The following is a 19,136-nucleotide window of genomic DNA, read 5'->3' on the forward strand; positions in this document are numbered from 1 at the left end:
GACATACGGATGCATGACCATCTAAATGTCTAATTGCCCTACTGCCCTTTTCGTATTCCTGTTGGCACCACCGCCCTCTCCTGGCCAGCAGCGGTATTACAGTGCAGAGAAGTTCATAGAAAATAGATGGGCCCTTTTCTCTGTTTCTGTCCAGCACCCTTGCCCAGGCTCCCAGAGCTGGCTCCCTTGGCCCGGTCCTAGGCCTCCAATCACTAACAGCCTCTCTTTCCACTTCCCCTCTCCACCTCATTCCCTCTCTCTATCTGCCCCTGCAGCACTGCCAGTAATTCAAACCGCAGCACGCCGGCCTGCTCCCCCATCCTCCGGAAGCGGTCTCGCTCGCCAACCCCCCAGAACCCCGACGGAGACACCATGGTGGAGAAGGGCTCAGATCACTCCTCCGACAAGTCCCCATCCACACCCGAGCAGGGTGTGCAGCGCAGCTGCTCCTCACAGTCCGGCCGAAGCAGTGGCAAGAATTCCAAGGTGAGGTGGCCCCCATGGAAGCTCCTGCCCCCCTGTTAGCTGCTGCAGAGAGGCTGGTACTTGGGGCCGGTGAGGTGGGAAACACCTTTCTCCAGGGCTTTACACAACTGAACAGCCTGAGTTTCCCAGAGACCGTCTTTATGTACTGAGGGGTGGCTGGGCAGTCAGGGGAGACCCTAGCTAAATGTCTTCTCACCTAAGCACTCAGAGAGGCCCACGGGCTAGGAAATGATTCCACTAGTGAGCCCTCTGGAAATAGCTTCCCACTCCTTAGGAGCAGGGGAGGAGGAGGAAGGCCTGGAGGAGGGCTGCTCTGGGGGTCAGAAGAGGTCACCTGTTTATCCCCGCTGCCTTTTTTAAATTTGGCCCCTCGGGCTGGGATAGAAGGGAACATTACTTGGGATAATTATCCTGCCAGGAAGAGGATCCTCAGGGAACTTTGCCGAATGTCATTTTAGCCTCTTCCCTGTCCATCACCCTGCCTTACTTTGGTACTAATTTACTTGGTACTCACCTGGCAGAGAGGACAGGGGCAGGGCCTCTTTACCCCTCTCTAGGATGTCACCATTGCCATCTCAGCACCAGGGCCTTTGGCCTAAAAAAAAGGATACCCATAAAATAAGCCCCAGTGGCAGGGAGAGGTGAGAAAGCCCTGGGCTAGTTACGGTTCCTCAGAGATTTCCTCCTGCCCTCTGTCCTCTAGGGAGCAAAAAAGGTCTTTGCCTAGATGCTCCCTCAAGAAGCTTCTGTTCTTTCCCGGACTCACAGGCCCCAGGAAGGGTGTGGGGACCCTGGGAGGCACGGGAGCTGCCTTCCAGCTGAATTTGTCTTTTGATTTCTTGTTCTTCCTCTTCTTCCCCACCGTTTTCCCAAATACCTTCTTTGCATGCATGGTCTTAGTCTCACAAGCGCCTCTCAAAAGTAAGCCATCTTTTGTCTCTGTCTTATTACCCCCCTCTAGTGTTAACTTGTCTGTAGTGCTCAGCACCCTTCCCCTCCACCCCCTCCCAGTTCTGGCCCATATGTCTTGCTTGGCCCCTTTCCCGGAAGGGCTGACCCCACTGCCCCACTGGCCGCTTGGTGTGAAGTCCTGAGGGACCATTCCTACCGCACCCCAAGTCGAAGAACAGACCTGTCCTGCCCTTCCTCTCCTGGGATGTCTTTGCCTGCTCCCCAACACTGCCTCTGGCTAAGGATTATGGCTTTTTTTTTTTTTTTTAAATTCCCTCCTTACATGGTGCTTTCTAGAAACAGAGTCCTGCCAGAATTAGTTTAATTCTTTTGTGAGAAGGAAGGCCCCGTCGGATCATACCCGGGTCCTGATGTTCCCCTTGGTGGGTCAGTCCTGAGTCCCCAGAAGTAGTAATTATGGATTGGCAGGAAGGTCTAGCTGATGGTGGCTCATGCGTTCCAATAGGTGACTTGTTCAATAGCAGGGACCTCAGGGACCTCAGGACCTCACTCTCTTAGAGTGGCTCCGCTTGAGTGCCCCCTTACTGCAGCCACCCACCACCCAGCCCAGGGGACCACAGTATTCTTAGGATCTTGGATGGTGATCAGAGCATGGATCATTTCTACCAGTGGGCATGGGGGCAGCACCTAGTGGTTGATGACTGTTGACAGTCATGCCTGCCAGGCCCTGGAGAGATATGGCCACATCCAGGAGGCAGAGCCAGAGTCAGCCAGGGGCCCCATGATTGCAGAGGAGAACTTGGAGTGAGTGGAGGGTGAGCAATAGGTATTTTAGAATGGAAGGACTCAGGAAATGATGCCCACGGGAAAAGGGGGTGGAATGTCGCCTGAAGAAGAGAAAGCTGAGGGATGACTTAATAATAGTCTCAAGTCTCTGAGAGTGTTTAGGGGAGGAGGAGGAGGGTGAACAGCTGTTCTCTTTCCTGAGGCAAGAACAAGAGGCTGTAGGGTTGATCCTGCAGTCTGTGACCTTCAGGCTAAAAGTACATCTTGGCTCTGAGGATTCGGGATGACTCTGTCGGGCTATCAACAGGGGAGGTTGAACCCTCTGCCTGCAGTGGGGAAGCCAGCAGGGTTCTCTGTGGGATCAGGTGGCTGGGGTATGGGCGTGTCTGGGACAGGGGTTTTGAGGTGACCACTGCCAGCCCCTCTTGAGCCCTTCAAAACTCTGGCTTGGCTGATGTGGGGATTAGGAGGCAGATACTGCCTGACTGGGATCTTGTGATTCTTCCTCTCTGCTTCTGCTAAGGGTGTTTGCATACTTCTCCATCCTAAGGCAAAATTCTGAGCTTCCTTACTCTCTTACCCCTATGCCTAGCAAGGTACCCCATCAGTTTTCAGTGAGAAGAATGATACTTATTTATGGTCATTCGTCACTACCTCTTTTGGTCAGGTGACGGGTGGAGGTGAGATCCAGCAATGAAGTTTTTTAAAAAACCTTTAATGGCAGATCTTCAGGGGACAGGAACCCCTACCCCAAGGGAGACAGAGAAAGAAAGTGCCCAGATGAACTTCAAATCAAATCCATCTTTTAGCACCACATGGGTAGTTTGGGATGCTACATGAATTCACAGGCAGGAGAAATCATTTCTGAGTGAGGTAGCTGAGAGTGTTTCAGGGAGCAGGTGGCACTGAGCCGGGCAGGAACTCTGAGTGGGATGTTGGAGAGGCAAAAATGAAGATTATAAAGGGGCTGGGAGCTAAGCGTAGACAGGGAACAAATCTCGGCCCCACTCTCTCATCAGTCACTGCCAACACTGCCATCCTCTAAACACAGGGAACACAGGAGCGACTTCCTGGGTGCGGGGACGGTGCTATCCCAGGTGGGATTGGTGGCAGCTGTGGTGGGTCTGGGATATGAACGTGCAGGACACGCAGACTTTAGAACAGCACGAGAACCAGTCGAGGAATTAGGGTCTGTGCAGGTCAGGAGCTGGAGTGGAGCGTGAGGGGAAGAAAGCTGCAGCCGTGAGGGGACACGAGGAGGAGGGTCTGCTAGTGTGGCAGGGATACCACCCCCCACGCATGGAACAAGGTGTCAGGGTGACCAGATGTGTCAGTGGTAGGGGCTGTCCTCTCAGTGAGCCCATGCACTCCCTGTCTCCTGCCCATCCCTTAGAGGAGGTGTGCTGTATATTTGTCAGAGAACAGGGACATGCCTGCACTTCTCCCTGGCAGAACCTGCAAGTCAGGCCCAAGGCACAGTGTCAGTTTCCCTTTTCTTGGCCTCAGGTTCCTCCTTTGTTAGATGTGGGAGTGGGACTAGGTGATGAATCTGTAGTTTTCCTGCTGAGCCTGACCCCTGCTCAGAGGAGGGGACCACCAGACTTCCAGCCTTGTTTCCACCAATCCCAGGACACGTTCAGTTTTTGCCACCACCCAGCTTCTGCTCTGTAGTGGTGGTTTTTGGCCACTAGAGGGAGTCTGGGATATGCTTTCCCACTCCCATCAGCTCCTGACATGGGGCTTGTGCCTCCAGGGTCCCAGTGATGTGAACCCAGCGGGTACGTGGCGTCACCTCTGGCTCTGTGGCCCTGATACCCCTCTTCCCCTTTGTTTGACTTTTTTCCTTTTTTCAATTCTAATTTTTGTGATTTTCTTTCCAGTATGACAGGCTTAACCTGATCAAAGTAAGCAGTTGTCTCTTTTCTGACTCCTAAATGTAGAGCTGCTCCAGGCCCACCCTCTCTCCTCCACACCCTCACTCCCGTCTCCCAGACTCCTTGAGCCTTACACTGGGGAGATGGTTTTAGCCTGCAGGGGAGGGGGGGGCGGGGGGGGGCAGGAAGCCACCTCAAGAAAATTTGGGTCTGTTTCTGGGGCCTGGCATTCCTTTAGGTGCTTGCTCTTCAAACCTCATCTAGGAAAGGCAATAGTCGTGTCCTCTGCTCAGTTCCCTGCCCCCAGTAGCTCTGTCTTTTGGGTAGTTTTCCTGACTCCCTCCTCCTTGTTCAGCCAAATCCATTGATAACCTATCAGAATACCCACCACCCCACTCCCTAGCTCTGCTCATTCCTTCCCTCTGGCTTTCTCCACAAGGTCAGGGCGTGCCACTAACTTACAAGGGCAGGCAGCTTCACTTGCACACCAGTGGAGGCCTCTCCTGTCACCCTCAGCAGCCAGCAACCCCCTGACTTCCCTGCCAACCATGAGACTGGGCTCTCCCTGCCAGGCCCCTCCACGGGCCACAGTCCCAGGAAAGCAGTGTGCTAAGAGGCTGGTTGGAGTTCAGAGGCTCCTGCCCCTAGTGAGCATTCTCAGAGGGTGCACATGGGGTTGGTCGGGGAGGTGCGACCGTTTTTCCTGGTGGGGCCAAGAAGTTGCCCAGAGATAGCTGGTTAGGGGTAGAGTCTCAAGCTGAGGGACCAGTCAAAAGTCCTCGCTCTGAAAGAGTATGTTTCACATTTCTTTTCAGCGCTTTTGAGCACGCATTCTTATTCCCCTTGACAAATGACCAAATACTACCTACAAAGATATCACACAGCTAGAGACAGGACCAGGGTTCCCTGGTTAAAGCTCACTCTTTGTCACCCTGAAGCTCTTTGTCTGAAACAGATTTGAAGAGATAAGCGTCCATGTGCCAGTACGTGAACAAGGAAAATGGACTTCCATTTGCCTGAGGGCAGTGGGAGAGCCCTCTGAGGAGCGCTCATGAAGGATTTCAGTTCCCCCACATAGGCCAGGTTCCTGCTGCCCTTCTCCTCCTTGAGGCTTACGTGGAGGTCAGGCCCATGGGATAAGGGGCTGAGGACTGCGTGACGGAGAGCTGCCTCAGCCGGGAAGCAGCTTCGACATGACAGAGTTCAGGGAAAACATGGGGTAGTCGAGGCTGGCGATGCCCGGAGCGCATCCTTTCCACCGTGGGGAGAGGTAGTCTATCAACGGCAGCAGAGCCTCCTGCCCTGCGGCGTCGGTTTTGCATGGAGCCAGGGCTTCTGTGTGAGGGCCCGTGAGGTAAGAGGCCCACAGTGCAGACCAAACCAAGTCCATGCGGCCTGTGTGCTCCATCCTGCCTCCTCCAGAGGCAGGTAAGCCTTAGATGAGAAGCTGTAGAGGCTGATTTGCAGTTCCAGGTTCGGGATCCTCAAGTGGCTGTAGCTCCCTCAGTGATGAATAAGTTGGTTTTGAATATCGGGATATGGCCTTTTTCCTGCTAAGAACTTCCAGATGGGAGGAGACACTGAGGCTGTGATGAGAGTGTGTACCTTCCGACAGGCCACCGTGGCAGCCTCTGTTGGGAAATGGCCATGGAGAACATCTTGCAGAAGGCATTGTGAGCCTGCCTGGCCATCTGCCCCAGTGCCGTATTCTGGCCAGTGAGGTCAGTTAGCAGCCAAGCGCTTTAACCACCATGCCACCAGGGCTTCTCAGTGGAGGGGATAAGTTTGCTAACTGTCCTTAGGAGCCACATGTCTGGGTATGGACCTGTGGTGCTGACTTGCAGGCAGAGTTGCCATCCACCCAGTAATTCTCCACCTTCATTACACACTTGGCAAGCTTTTTAAAAATGGAAATGCCATAGCCCGAATCTAAACCCACTGGAGCTGTACCTCATGGGATGGATCCTAGGCAAGTGTGCGTCTGTCTGTCTGTCTTCTGAGTGGAATGTACAGTAAAGGACTCCTAGCCATAGGTATTGGAGACAGACAAGGCACAGTCTTAGCCATCTCTCCCCTTTCCCTAAGAAACTTCTAGTTACAATGAAGATGAGTTGCCTGTGCCCAGAGCTAGAATGAAGAATGCCTGACTTCTGGAGCTGGGGTGGACTCCGGTTTCTCTGGTATTGAATAAGGGCACCACAGAGTTGGACAGGACCTTTACAGATTATCTGCTTCAGCCTCCCTCCCCATGCAGAGCCCCCAACCACTGTCCCACCATTATCGCTTAGGAGGCCAGCCAGTTGTTGGGATAGAAGTTGGAATTTGCTCCTCTGCTTGCTCACTGAGAGCAAGCTTGGAGAAGTTTTTAGGCAGCCTCTTCCCCTCCCACTGAAGTGTCCCACCTGCCTTCTACTGGGGAGGGCTGACTTGGAGCAGAAGGCTCGGGTGGTCTCTCCCTGTACTTTGCTCTGGTCAGGCCCCATTTTGGGACCGGGTCTTGGATGCCGACAGCTCGTCCCTCACCCGCATCAGAAGAACCTCGTGATGGGCCCTGACTCCCTTTTGGTTGAGCTATAGCTGGTGCTGCCGCTGCCTGCCACCCCAACTGCGGTGGGGCTTCCAGCATGGATTGCTCCTGGGCCTCCTTTCTGGGGCTGCCTTGAGAAAGGAGGACCCCTCCCGAGCAGCAACCTGGGAAGCATTCAGCTGCATTTAGGCCCCTCTTCCCCACCCTCCCCCTGCTGTCTGTGTAACTTTCCCACTGGGCTGGGGATGCCCTGGCCATTCCCACCACCTCTTCCCTGACTGATTTTGCCTTTTTTCATTTTGTCATTTCAGAAAAGCCAGAGTTGGTATAATGTAAGTATTCCCATTTCTCTCCTTGCTGGGTACATGTGACCTGGGTGGGGGAGCGGGAGTGGGCAGGGGAATGGAATAATGTGGAGGGCAACTTGGCTCCCGTGTGGGCTTGAGCAGGTTGCGGGGACAAGGAAGATGGGCTTGCCTCCTTTCCAGCCCTTCTCCCAAAGCTAGATAAAATGGTTCTCTTTTGTAGCAGCCCAGGACAGCCCAGGAAAGGAATGATTTCATTCAAGTAGACTAAGGGGCGACAGCCCAGCTCATCTGCACCTCACCTCACCTCTTCCAGTCCTACAGGAGACCAGTCAGGGAGGTGTGGGTGTTCTAAGCCCAGGTAGAATTCTGGAACTGGGGCGGCCCTGGGGCCTGAACCTAAGGCCAAAGCTTCCTTCCCTTGACCTACACATTTTGGTGGAAATGCAGCTGGAAGACTCCCCATTAGTAGAGAGGCTGTGCCATTTAATGGGATCTGACTTCAGCCCTGCAGCACCCTTCTAGAAGACATCCAGTGCTTCTGGGTCTTTGAGGAAAAAGAGACCATTCCATAGGTTATCCATGGGAGGCTGCTTCCATCAGCTGCCACGTACCCAGAAACCACATGTGGGACGAGCAGTCCCTGTAAAGGCCACGTTCTTTCAGTCACACAGACTTTGACCCCGAAGGACAGCTGGCTGAAGTTCCTCAGCGGGCCCCCTGCCACGTGGTACGCCGCCCTGGGTACAGTGGAGGAACCAGGGGTTTGACAACCATGATCTGGCCTCAGACGGTCTTCTTGCCTTCTCTGAGCCTGACATCCTCAGCGCTTGATTCTGTGAATACCACTCCCCACTGCACACACACACCAGGCTCTACTTCAGCAGGAGACGTGGACACAGAGATGGTGGAGTAGAAGCTGATTGTGATGACAGACGTTGAAAGGACACTGGTTGAGGGGAGGGAGGTCAGGGGCAGAGGAGAGGCTTGGCTTTAATGTAGGGGCTTGGATCAGAAATCCCAGTGTGTGTGTTTTCCTCCTGGTACTCAGTGGGTCCCCAAAGTCAGGCATGTATTGGTTAGCCACGTGGCTTTGGACCTCCAGCTGCTTGGTGGCCTGACTGTCGTCTGTGCTGTGGATTGATCTGCAGCCTTAGCCCCACCCAGCACCAAAGAGGCAGAGGTTGGTGGGCTGTGCTGACAGGAGGGGAGTTGAGAGCTGAGGTGGTTTGGGGTGGAAGCCAAACAACCGCTTCCACTGCCTCCTCCCCTGCCCACTTCCACCCCCCACCCCACTTAAAGTCCAGATCCCTGGTCTGTAAGCTCCTTGTAAATGGTAGGAAAAGAGGGAGTGTGTGGTCTGCTTTCCTGGAAGCTGCCCCAGGCCATACCGTTCTGGGGCACCCAGCGTCCTTTGTCTAGCAGTCCTTTCCACTCCTCTGCCCACCCTTTTGAACAGTATTGTGAAAATCTAGTGGCTGCAAAGGGAAACAGAAAGCTCTTGGTCACAGACTTAGTAGACAATTAAAACCCCAGATTTGGACCTACCCGTGCTCTTCCTTCTTTCTAACCTTCTTCCACTTCCCCTCACCTTTCTACTTATCCCTTTCCTTTGCTCTTTAGAGCAGGCTTTTCTGCTTTGCTTCACTTTTCCCTTTCTTGTATTCTCCCCTACCCCTTGTTCTACGATTCCCCCTTTTTTTCTTTTCTCTCCCTCCATTTTCCTCTCCTTTCTCTGATCTCCATTCTCTGACTGGCTTTTTCTTTTCTCTTTTTCTCTAATCCATTTCCTTTTTTTTCCCTTTCCTTTCCTTTCCTTTCTCCCCCATCCTTTTCATGTCTAATTTCTCCTCCCTCAGCCCCAAGCGTATATGGGGCAGGTTAGAAATGAGTGCTACGTCTTGGCTTGGGCGGGGGGGTGATGGGCCAGCTGCCAGGTGGGGCCCAGAAGGCAGGGGTCACACCAAGCAGATAGTACATGAGAGATAGTAGAGGACCACGCCTGGCCTGAATCCTGGTTCCGCCTGCAGCTGGAGATACAGTCAAGTGGTCAGACCTCGTTTAGTTTTCAAATCACCTTATATGAAATCATCCTCCAGAATACACTCCCAGCTCTTCCCTGCCTCTTGCCGTCTCTTTTTCTAGGTTGTCTGTGTTTATCCTCTGCTCCTCTCCCTGAACAAATGACAGAAACATTATCAGCTCTCCACCCAGCACAAATCATTAACTCCCCAAGGAGGCCCGTGCCAGGGGCTCTTTGTCAGACAGCATTTAGTGATCCTTCCCTCTCTTAGGGCATAGTGGTTAAGAGCTTGGCTGCTAACCAGAAGGTCAGCAGTTCAAATCCACCAGTCGCTCCTTGGAAACTCTATGGGGCAGTTCTACTCTGTCCTATAGGTCCTCTATGAGTAGGAATCAACTCAAAGGCAATGAGCTTGGTTTTGGTTTTCCCTTTCCTGGACTCACTCTCACACTGGGTTCCTCCAGAAACTCAGTGGTGATAGATATCACGGGACCATCAGCAAACATGCCGCTGCTGTTCCCTCATCCTCCCCTCCTTGGTTTCTGGGGCCATCGCTGGGTAGCCCTTTCTTGGTCTGCCCATGTGTCTTCTTGTGTCTGACTTCCACTGCCCGAGCCCTGCTCTTCTGGTCCTTTGAAACTTCCAGTCCTGATTCAGGGTTGGGGTGGGGAGCAGAGCAGAATGACCATGAAGGTGGGAGATGAAGATGGCAGGTGGACATTGGAGGGAGAGGCAGAAGCTGAGCACACTGTGGGACACTTGGAGGTGGCAAGGCCCCTGGGCAGTAGGGGGTGCTCCACTGGTGGGGCATCTGGGCATAGAGCAAGACACAAAGCAGGCCTGAAACCTGCCCTCCACTCCCCAGCACTGCCTCTTCCCCACTGGACCATTGGCATTCTTGCAGGAGGGCCTTGTGCTACCCCTATTGATTTGAACTGGTTTTCTCTGTTTCCTTTAGTCTGCTTTGTGCTCAGACTTTACATCTGTGTTGGTTGGGATCTGACCTTCAGGAAGGATACCCCGTCACCCCGTCTCAGCTCTACTGATGGCCCTTTTTATGATCTCTGATGCCCGAGGCTTCTTCATTGCAGTGGAAGTCCTTTAGATAGGTTAAGATTTTGTAATCCCTCACCCTAGGGACAGTTAAAAACCTTCTGGCCGGATTCAGAATAGGAGGGCCCTTGCTCTGTAGAGGTGCTGAAGGGGGCAAGATTACCTCAGGCCCATTGGAGGGAAGGGGGAGGGGACCAGGGTCTAATATGAAAGGGGGTTCACCCCCCACACTCTTTGTTTACTGCCTCTCTTCTGCTAAAGACAAAAAGCATTTTATTTAGCCAGGGAGGACCTGGGATGGTCCTCTTCATGATGACAAACTGCCTTGCTCCAAAGAGTGGGACACACCGAGGACGGCAGCCAGGCCCCAGGGACACAGGGAAAGGCTGAGGTGTGAGCTCTGGTTTCTACTCAGGGATATTCAGGTCAAGAGTGGGGTTAGAAGGCCATTCCAGCCACAGCTGCCCTGAGCTCCTCCCAGGCCCAATTGCATCTCCTCATCGTGGCCCCTCATCCCTACCCTTACCACCTGGATTCATTTATCAAGGCCGCAGCTTAGGAGGTGGATCCCCAATGGAATGAGATGGAGGGGTAGGCAGAACCAGGGCTTTGACTTCAACAGGGAGCCAAGGGGAGAGTTGAGGACCTCCTAATCCAGGCCCCCAGGTGGAGGGGCACAGCTGGTGCCCCTCTGAAGATGGCTCCTACCTGGGCATGGTGAACTTAGACCTTGAGTGAAGCACATGGTCAGAAAAGTCTCATCCCTGCTGTCCAGGGTGGGCCAGTGTATTCTTCTCCTCTGCCCCAAATCTCTTCCCTGCTGGTCAGTTGTCTCCATGGCAACCCAGGGAAGGAGCATTACTGAGATCAAGGGACAGTAAGTAGCCCCGACCCCAGCAGCCCAAGGTCACCAAGGCCCCCAAGTTGGGGATGACAGCTTTAGGGGGAGGAGGGTGGGATTGTGCAGGTCCTGTGGAATGGACCAGGAGGTCTGAGTGGCATAGATTTCAGAGCAAGAGAACAAAGCTTTGTAGGAATATTATGGGGGGAGGGTGGGCAGTGGGGAGTGAAGAAATTGCTGGTACTGAAAAGAGAAGCTGCTGATGATAGCCTTGGCAGGCTGACATCTTGTTCTGAGAATTAACTCTGCTTTCCCCACCTTTTCCCCACCACTGTCCATCTCACCTCTGGTATTTACACATTACCTGAACAGCCTTCCTGACCCATGCCCAACCTTGACTTCCTTCAGAATTATTCTGTCTCCCCTCTCCCTTTCCACATTACATCCAGTCCACCACCAATCTTTCTCTTTTCTTTGCTCAGTTACCTCCCCCTTTCTCCTCTGTCCCCTTGTCCACATCTGGCTTCTCTCTACCTGGACTCGGTTAGAAGACCAGGGTTTCCTTTGAGGGTCTTACTGGTTTCTTCCTAGATGAGGTCATTGCTCTACCAGAATCCATCTGTTGTTCTCCTGAGTTCCTCTGCCCCTGCCCTCCCTCCTGCCATCCCCTGCGATGGAGTACCACTTGGTCCCAGTTCCCTGTGTTTGCCGTAGGGTTAATGTTTAGCCCAGGGCCAATTCCCTTTCCCCAGACTCATACCTGCCCTGCCCAACCCTTATGTGAGCTGGCAGAGCTGACAAAGACTGGTGCAGACTGAGACTCATCTCCCAGGCTGTTAGCTCTTTGGGTGTATCCTGCCCCTGTCTCACCCTTTCTCAGCCTAACAGTCACCAGCTCGAATGGTAGTAATACTCGTGTGTTTCCGAGGAATGACTGTAAGGGATCTAGGACCTCTGTTAACTTCTCCCACCTAGATCCTGGGGTCTGGTGTGGCCAGGAGAGAGGCATTGTGGTCACCCTGGGAGATGGAGCTGCTGTGCTCTCTTGTCACACTGCTCAGGACAGGCAGGGTGGGGAGGAGCTCGGACACGTGCAGGAGGTGTTGGCAGGGACTGGGGTCCTGAGAACCCGTGGGTATAGAATTAGGATCTGTGTGTATGTGCACATAGAAGATGCAGTGTAAATAGGAACAATTTTAGAGGTACATATGGAGTGTCATAGTTATCTAGTGCAGCCATAACAGAAATACCACAAGTGGATGGCTTTAACAAAGAGAAATTTATTTCTTCACAGTAAAGTAGGCTGAAAGTCCAAACTCAGGACGTCAGCTCCAGGGGGAGGCTTTCTCTCACTGTCAGCCTTCTCATCAATCTTCCTCTGGACTAGGAGCCTCTCTGCACAGGCACCCCAAGTCCAAAGGATGCTCTCTGCTCCCAGGACAGCTTTCTTGGTGGTATGAGGTTCCCCTGTCTCTCTGCTCACTTCTCTCTTTTTTATCTCAAGAGATTGTCTCGAGACACAATCCAGTCTTGTAGATTGAGCCCTGCCTCACTAACACAACTGCCACCTGTCCTCCCTCATTTACATCACAGAGGCAGGATTTACAACATGTAGGAAAATCACACAATACCAGGAATCATGGCCCAGCCAAATTAATACACACATTTTGTGGGGGGACATAATTCAGTCCATGACAAGGAGTATATTTATTTGGCGCACTTGATATTTGGAATGCATCATGCTAAGTGTAGAGATAGGCTGTTTAAGACAGATGTTTCCTGGGGAAGCTGGTGGTCTGTGGAGTAAGCTACTGCCTGTGGTGAATAGAGGCAGCATTTGCTTCTGGGAAGGACTCAAGATTCTTCTTTCTCTCTTTTCTCCAACACTGTTTACCCAAGAGAGCCCAGGTTCCTCTGAATCAGAGTCTCTGGGCTTGGGACCTGGGAATAGACATTTTTCCATGTGCTCGCTTGTTTAAGTGCACTGAAGTTTGAGTGCTACTGAACTGAGTTACTGGGACTCCAAGGACAAGGCACCCTTCATCCCTGAGGTGGGAAAAGCTGGGGAGGTGAGGGAGGTGCCCTGTTGGTTACAAGGCTCTGAATTTTCCTGGGGATCAGTGATGAGGGCAGCTTGGGAATCCAAATCTTTCCAGCCCTGTGGTCTCATCCTTGTCCCGAGCTTCTCTGTCTGGAGCCTGACTTGCCCCCGTTGGCTGAGCCCCCATTCCTTTCCCAGAGAGCTCCGCTTCCCTGCAGCTGGCACTTTCCTTTTGACTGGGGCCAAATTCTCTGCTCTTTGCATTGCTGCTTTGCCCTCAAGGTCTGAGCAGCTGTCTGGGAATCCTCTTGGCCTCAGATCCCCTCCTGCTTGTGCTGGAGGTGTCGGGCAGGGTCTTTGGAAAGGGAAGGAGTGCCTCAGACAAGCCCAAAGCTGTGGACCTCAACTTCTGCAGATCACGTCACAACTTCACCACCACCCCCCACCCCCGCCCCCGCCCGCCTGCCTGTCTGAAACGACAGCAGCCAGACTCCCAAATCTCAGGAAGCTAGTGGATGGATGGGTTAGTGAGGGGAGAGTGTGTCTCCAAAGACATTCCTGTCTGAGTGTCAGATTTCAGATTTCATCCTCACAGCAGTGCCCTGACACCTCCGCCTTCCCCCAACCCCCCCTCAGAGCTCTGGCCAGCAACTTTCCATTGCAGGAAACATCTGCTGGGGGTGGGGTGGGGGGAAAACCAGGCTCGGCTGGGGGTTACTGGAGGACATTGGCTAGGACCATCACCCAGATCCTGTAACCTGAAGCATGTGTAGGGCTCTGGCCCTGCCCGCCCACCAGCCTTGTCTCCCTCCCTCCTGTCACGGGTGACTAACATAGAAGTTGTTTGCTGGTCAGCTGAGAGGAGCACAGTGTGGAAGGAAAGGGGCACAGCGGGTGTGTGGAGGGTGACAGAAGGTCCTGTGGCCACAGCCCGTGGTGTTAGTCATGGCTGCCACTGCCCACCCAGGATAGGAGGTTGCCACTCTGTGGGACAGGTCAGAACTGGGGAGCTGGGCGTCAGGCTCCCTCTGGGGTTTGAGACAAGCTATGAGTCACCCTGCCACGTGTGAGTGACCGGTGGGGACGGACCTCTGGACCCTGCTGTGGGGTCATCCTCTCCCTGCTTGAAACCTGTCTGTTCACCTGGGGCCTGCTGTTCAGAGCCTTCAGCCAGCCCTTGTCATCTGCATACTCTGGCCTTCAGCTGGACCCCAGGAGTGAGTCTGCACGAACCAGGAGGAGGTGCCACGCCACGCCCTGCTGTGGTTCCCTCAGCTCAGAGACCAGGCATACTATCAGGGAGCTGAATAGAACAAAGCAGAATCTGGCATGAGGAACGAGCCGGCCAGCTTGCCCCACGAACCATGCTGACTGTACCCTCTCACTCTTGAGGGTTTGAGCTGGGAACAGAGCTCTCCGAAAGGAAAGGAGGTTAGGTGGGAGCACCACACACCCTCTGCCTAGAAGCCAGAGGCCACCCATCTGTTCAGTCCAGTGAGACTGATTTCTTTTATCCTGTGGTGACAGTAGGGGATCTGGTATCAAGGTAGTGGTTTCATTGGACAGGGAAGCCGTGGGAAGCTATGGACTCTTTCATGGAATCTGGGGTCCTCTGGAGCCTCCTGCTGGAGCAGGAAAGACCATATTTGCGGTGGTACCTGAAGAAGTTTTATGACTTACCTGCTGGTACTGAACACTGTTGCTGGCTTGGATCTGAAGAAATCCCAGCCGTGAGTGTGCGACCTCATTTCTCTGTGTCTGTGTGACAGCTCTGTTGTACTCTTATCATTCTCCACCTTGCTTTGCCACCCAAGGGTCCAAGATTTGACAATCCTTGAGCCAAAATTCCTTGGCCATTTTGACTTAAAATAGATATACCTTGTATCTGGAGGAGATGCTTTAAGAGCACGGAAGTGGAAGGCGCAGGGGGCTCATGGTCTCTCGCATCAGGAAGGGTGCATCTTGGTAGGCGCCAGCATATCCATTTAATGTATCTCTGTACCTTATACTGTCTGGTAGGGAAAGCAGGCCTGCGATCCACATTGGCAGGCTACTATTTATTTGCAAGCCTGAATTAAGCATTCTCTATTTTTTATCACTATAAAGGGAAACCCTGGTGGTGTAGTGGTTAAGTGCTACGGCTGCTAACCAAAGGGTCGGCAGTTCGAATCTGCCAGGCGCTCCTGGGAAACTCTATGGAGCGGTTCTGCTTTGTCCTATAGGGTCGCTATGAGTCAGAATTGACTCGATGGCACTGGGTTTGGTTTTTTAGTTTATCACTATAAAGAGTGGTGAACACCAGAGGCCACGGCTGGATCTGCCCTCCTTTCCCCGCACTGAGACAGCTTGGAGAGGAGATGACTGAATCCCTTGATTTGCTTGCAGTTTGGTGAATATGACCAGATCCTCCCACACCTCCACCTCTATAGATGTCTGAGTTTGTTGTCAATTGGATATGAGAGAAGCAAAGGTGAGAGGCCAACCTGGAAAGAAAATCAGAAATAGGAGGACTTCTGGGCTTCAGGTACTTGGCTCCTTCGTGGCCAGTTTTACCTGAAGGGGGCTTGGGGCCACCTGGTAGGCTGGTCCTCAGGCTGATATTGGAACTTTATAAATAAAAAGACCCTCTAGGACCATGGAAGGCTGGTAGGGGCCTCCAGAGCAGGTGAACAGCTCATCCCCAAGAGGGTGCTATTCTGGGGCATCCACGGTGTTTCCCTCTTGGCACGAGTACTATAAGCAGTTACTCTGCTTGAGGCAACGTGGAGTAAAGACCAGGAGCTCTGAGCCAGATGGCCTTGGTTCATACTCACTTTCCCACTCAGCATCTGGGTACCTTGGGTCAGTTGCTTAACTGTTCCATGCCTCAGTTTCCTCATTTGTTAAATGGAACAATAAAAGCAGCCCAGTGATCAAACAAACAGGCATATATGAAGGAGCTATGTTCTATAGGGTCGCTATGAGTCAGAATCGACTTGATGGCGATGAGTTTTTGAGTTATGACAGTGTGTGCTGCATACTCATTACATGTTAGCTCTGGAAGGTCAGTTAGACACGATTGAGAACTTTCTAAAACCATTAATGGAATTCAGTATATGGACTCTTTGTTCTTAGAGGCCAGAGGGCCATCTAGATTGGGTATCTCAGCACTAGTTTGAAACTAATATAGGAGCCAAATAAACGTTGTGTCCTGAGATCTTTTCCAGCCATGGCTGTCATGGGGTGGGCTGGCAGTCAGGTATTGACTGCTACTGTCCAGTGATTTTTGAGGTTTGGGCTCTATGACAGTGTAGCATTTGGGAAGGTAACCGGCTATTGCAAGTGTAACTCATTTTATAAATACGCCAAGAACAAAAGTTTAAAATTCAAATAAACTATAGACAAAGTGGCTGAAAACACTGTCTTCTCTCTGTCTTCTGGAAAACCTTCTCAAACTAAAGCCATGCCTTTTTCTCTTCCCCTAAGTTCCGGAAAGGAGCCCTGGTGGTGGTACAGTGGCTAAGCACTTGACTGCTAAATGTAAGGTTGGCAATTTGAACCCACCCAGTGGCTCCAGGAGAGAAAGACTTGGCGATCTGCTCCCATAAAGATTACAGCCTGTCCCTATGGGGCAGCTCTATTCAGTCACATGGAGTCGCTATGAGTCAAAGCAGCAACAGCTTCTGGAAATGTTCCCAGATGGTGCAAATGGTTTGTACTCGACTGTTAACCTAATGGTTGACAGTTCAAAGCCACCCAGTGGCACCACAGAAGGAAAGGCCTGGAGATCTGCTTTTGTTAAGATGACAGCCAAGAAAACCCTATGAAGTAGTTCTGTTCTGTAATACATGGGCTTGCCATGAGTCATAATCAACTTGACGGCAACTAACAACAACAGCAGCTTCCTGAAAGACTTCTATTCCCCATAGTACAAAACCACTGGGCCACTTAGCTCAGGTGGTCAGTGTGCTAATAATATGGGCAAGGCTACAGCCTCTGCTTCCATGTGGGACATTGAGCTTTGCGGAAAGGCAAAAATGAAAAGTCCTAAGCTCATTCCAGTGTCAGCACAGCTGTATGCCCGTGGGTACCCAGGGAAGAGAATGAGAAAGTCTAAGTGGCCAAGAACTGTCTGTCACCGTGGCCAGAAGGGCTGTGCATGCACTCCTGGTGGAGGGTCATCAGCATTGTCTGTGCATAAGGGGGTCAACAGATTGTCCAAGAGTGACGTGATGTGTGGCTCTTCCTGGGTTGTGCACTTGTGTTTATTTATCACCCTTAGGTGCCCTTACTCTATGGGGAACAATTTTTGTTGTTGTTAGCTCTGAAAGGGTATGATTCCTACTTATTTAACTGGTTCATGAAATTTCCAAGAAGAATTTGTTAAGGCAGCTTGTGGGCATAAGAATTTGCACTGAGGCACCCATAAAAAGTTGGTTGGGTAGAGGGGGCCTCTGGCCCAGTAGACAGCAGTAGGAGGTGGGCACAGGATTCAGGCTCCAGCTCTGCCATTGACCAGCTGGGTGACCTCAGGCAGGTGACTTCTCGTTGGCCTTAGTTTCCTCATTGGTAACGTAAGGGTTTGGTTTAGATAATCTTGTAAGGACTGGGGGAGGAAATGAAGGTTAGGTGCATCCAACGTGCAAGATGTGGTTTAAGTTCTCGGCTGATGCGTTTATTCTGGCTATAGTTGTATGTGTTGGCTCTTTGTTTTCCGTCACACACAATCAGCCAGTTGCTCACTTTGTTAGTCACAGCAATGGCTTTTTCTGAGAGGTGCACTGGATACCATACTATCCCAGTGTTGCTGGGGGGATGGGAAAGCCCCCTTGAACCACTGATTCATGTCCGAGTGATGCTGCCTTCTGGCAGGAGTCAGAAGAGCAGTAGTTGGTCTGGTGGGTCCCCTGATGCTCCCTGGAGGTGTTCCTCCTTTCTTTTCTGAGAATGTACTATGGGCCCCTGATTGGTAGGTCTGACTTCCTCTCATTGGCAAACACTGAATATAAAGCCTTTCGTAGCCTCAAGTTCTCTCCACTCCATTGTTCTGTACCAAGTCACCTTTGCCTACCCCGGCCTCCCAGCCTATATGGGATAGTAGAGCCTCGTCTTTGCCTTTCCTCCATGTAAGCAACTGTTCTTCCTGCACACAGAACCTGGGTACATCCTGCCATTGTCTTGCAGGTGTTAAGCCCCACTTACAAGCAGAGAAATGAAGACTTCAGAAAACTCTTTAAGCAACTTCCAGACACAGAGCGCCTCATCGTTGGTAAGCTGGGTGACCTCACGGGGAGCAGGGAGGATGTTGGGAAGTCCCAGGGAGAGCACTCAGACTGCTTCTATCTAGAGAAAGAAGCTGGCTCAGAGCCAGCCTGTCTCCATCTGGGAACAGGGAGAGAGGATGTCCAGATCACTTACCCTATCAATTGAGGCTCCAGGCTGGGCCCCAAGTCTGTGACAGCCTCCAGATCCCACCTAGAAGGAATCATGGCACTCTTATCTCTGCAGATGGCAAGGAACCCAAGAGGTTGGGAGTAACTAGAGATGGGGGCGGGGGGTGATGGTGAATTTCATTGGCCTTTTCTGCCTGTAGCTTTCTTGCCCTCCTGTGCTGTCTCATTCATACTTTGATTCATTCACAGCGTTTATCACATCCTCCATGTTCCTGATCATGAGATGCTAGGGCATTCCTTGTTGGTGGTGGGCTGTTGGGTCCCCGAGTGCTGTTGGGAGGAGTGACCTGCCTAGTGTGCAGTGGTTTGCTGAACGTGTTCCCTGCCTCTGAGCTCACTGTTCTCCATCCACCCGCAGATTACTCATGTGCTCTCCAAAGAGACATTCTTCTTCAGGGCCGACTCTACCTCTCTGAAAATTGGATCTGCTTCTACAGCAACATCTTCCGCTGGGAAACTCTGGTAAAGACCTAGGCTTGCTCCTTGGGCTGTCCCTTGACCATGGCTGAGCAAGCTTCCCCACTTTCTCCCTTCTGCTGACTTAATGCTCAACCAAAAGCCTTTGCCTAGTTAACAAAAACGTGCCCCTGAATCTTGAAGGATACCCAATTATGAGTCCCAGTAAAGAGATCCCCTCTACCAGGCCTTCCTCTCCCTTCCTCTTGGGTGTGGAAGAGAATGTGAAGAGCATTTGCTTTTGGCAAAGGCAGTAAGTATCTGGCACAGATCACTGCAGAAGGCAGCATAGCAAAGAGAGCCTTGGCCTTGGGACTCAGAAATGCTGGCTTCTACGCTTTCTGAGATCTGCAGGTCATTAGCTGTATGATGTTAGGTTAGTCTTTTATTCTTTCTTTGC

At 52.1% G+C, this 19,136-nt stretch overlaps 1 protein-coding gene across 5 annotated transcripts in view; it reads left to right on the top strand.

Annotated features, from left to right (window-relative positions):
• The window catches only part of GRAMD1B (GRAM domain containing 1B), a 296,128-nt gene that overhangs the window by 243,731 nt on the left and 33,261 nt on the right, over nt 1–19,136 (top strand). For all 5 annotated transcript variants that reach the window (XM_049857563.1, XM_049857566.1, XM_049857562.1 and 2 more), the window contains 4 exons: nt 276–486; nt 6,897–6,917; nt 18,012–18,096; nt 18,639–18,742. In XM_049857563.1, coding sequence (XP_049713520.1) covers nt 276–486; nt 6,897–6,917; nt 18,012–18,096; nt 18,639–18,742 — 421 coding nt within the window. The remainder of the gene's footprint in view (nt 1–275; nt 487–6,896; nt 6,918–18,011; nt 18,097–18,638; nt 18,743–19,136) is intronic.

The sequence above is a fragment of the Elephas maximus genome, chromosome 17, assembly GCF_024166365.1.
Source record: "Elephas maximus indicus isolate mEleMax1 chromosome 17, mEleMax1 primary haplotype, whole genome shotgun sequence".
NCBI lineage: Eukaryota > Metazoa > Chordata > Mammalia > Proboscidea > Elephantidae > Elephas > Elephas maximus.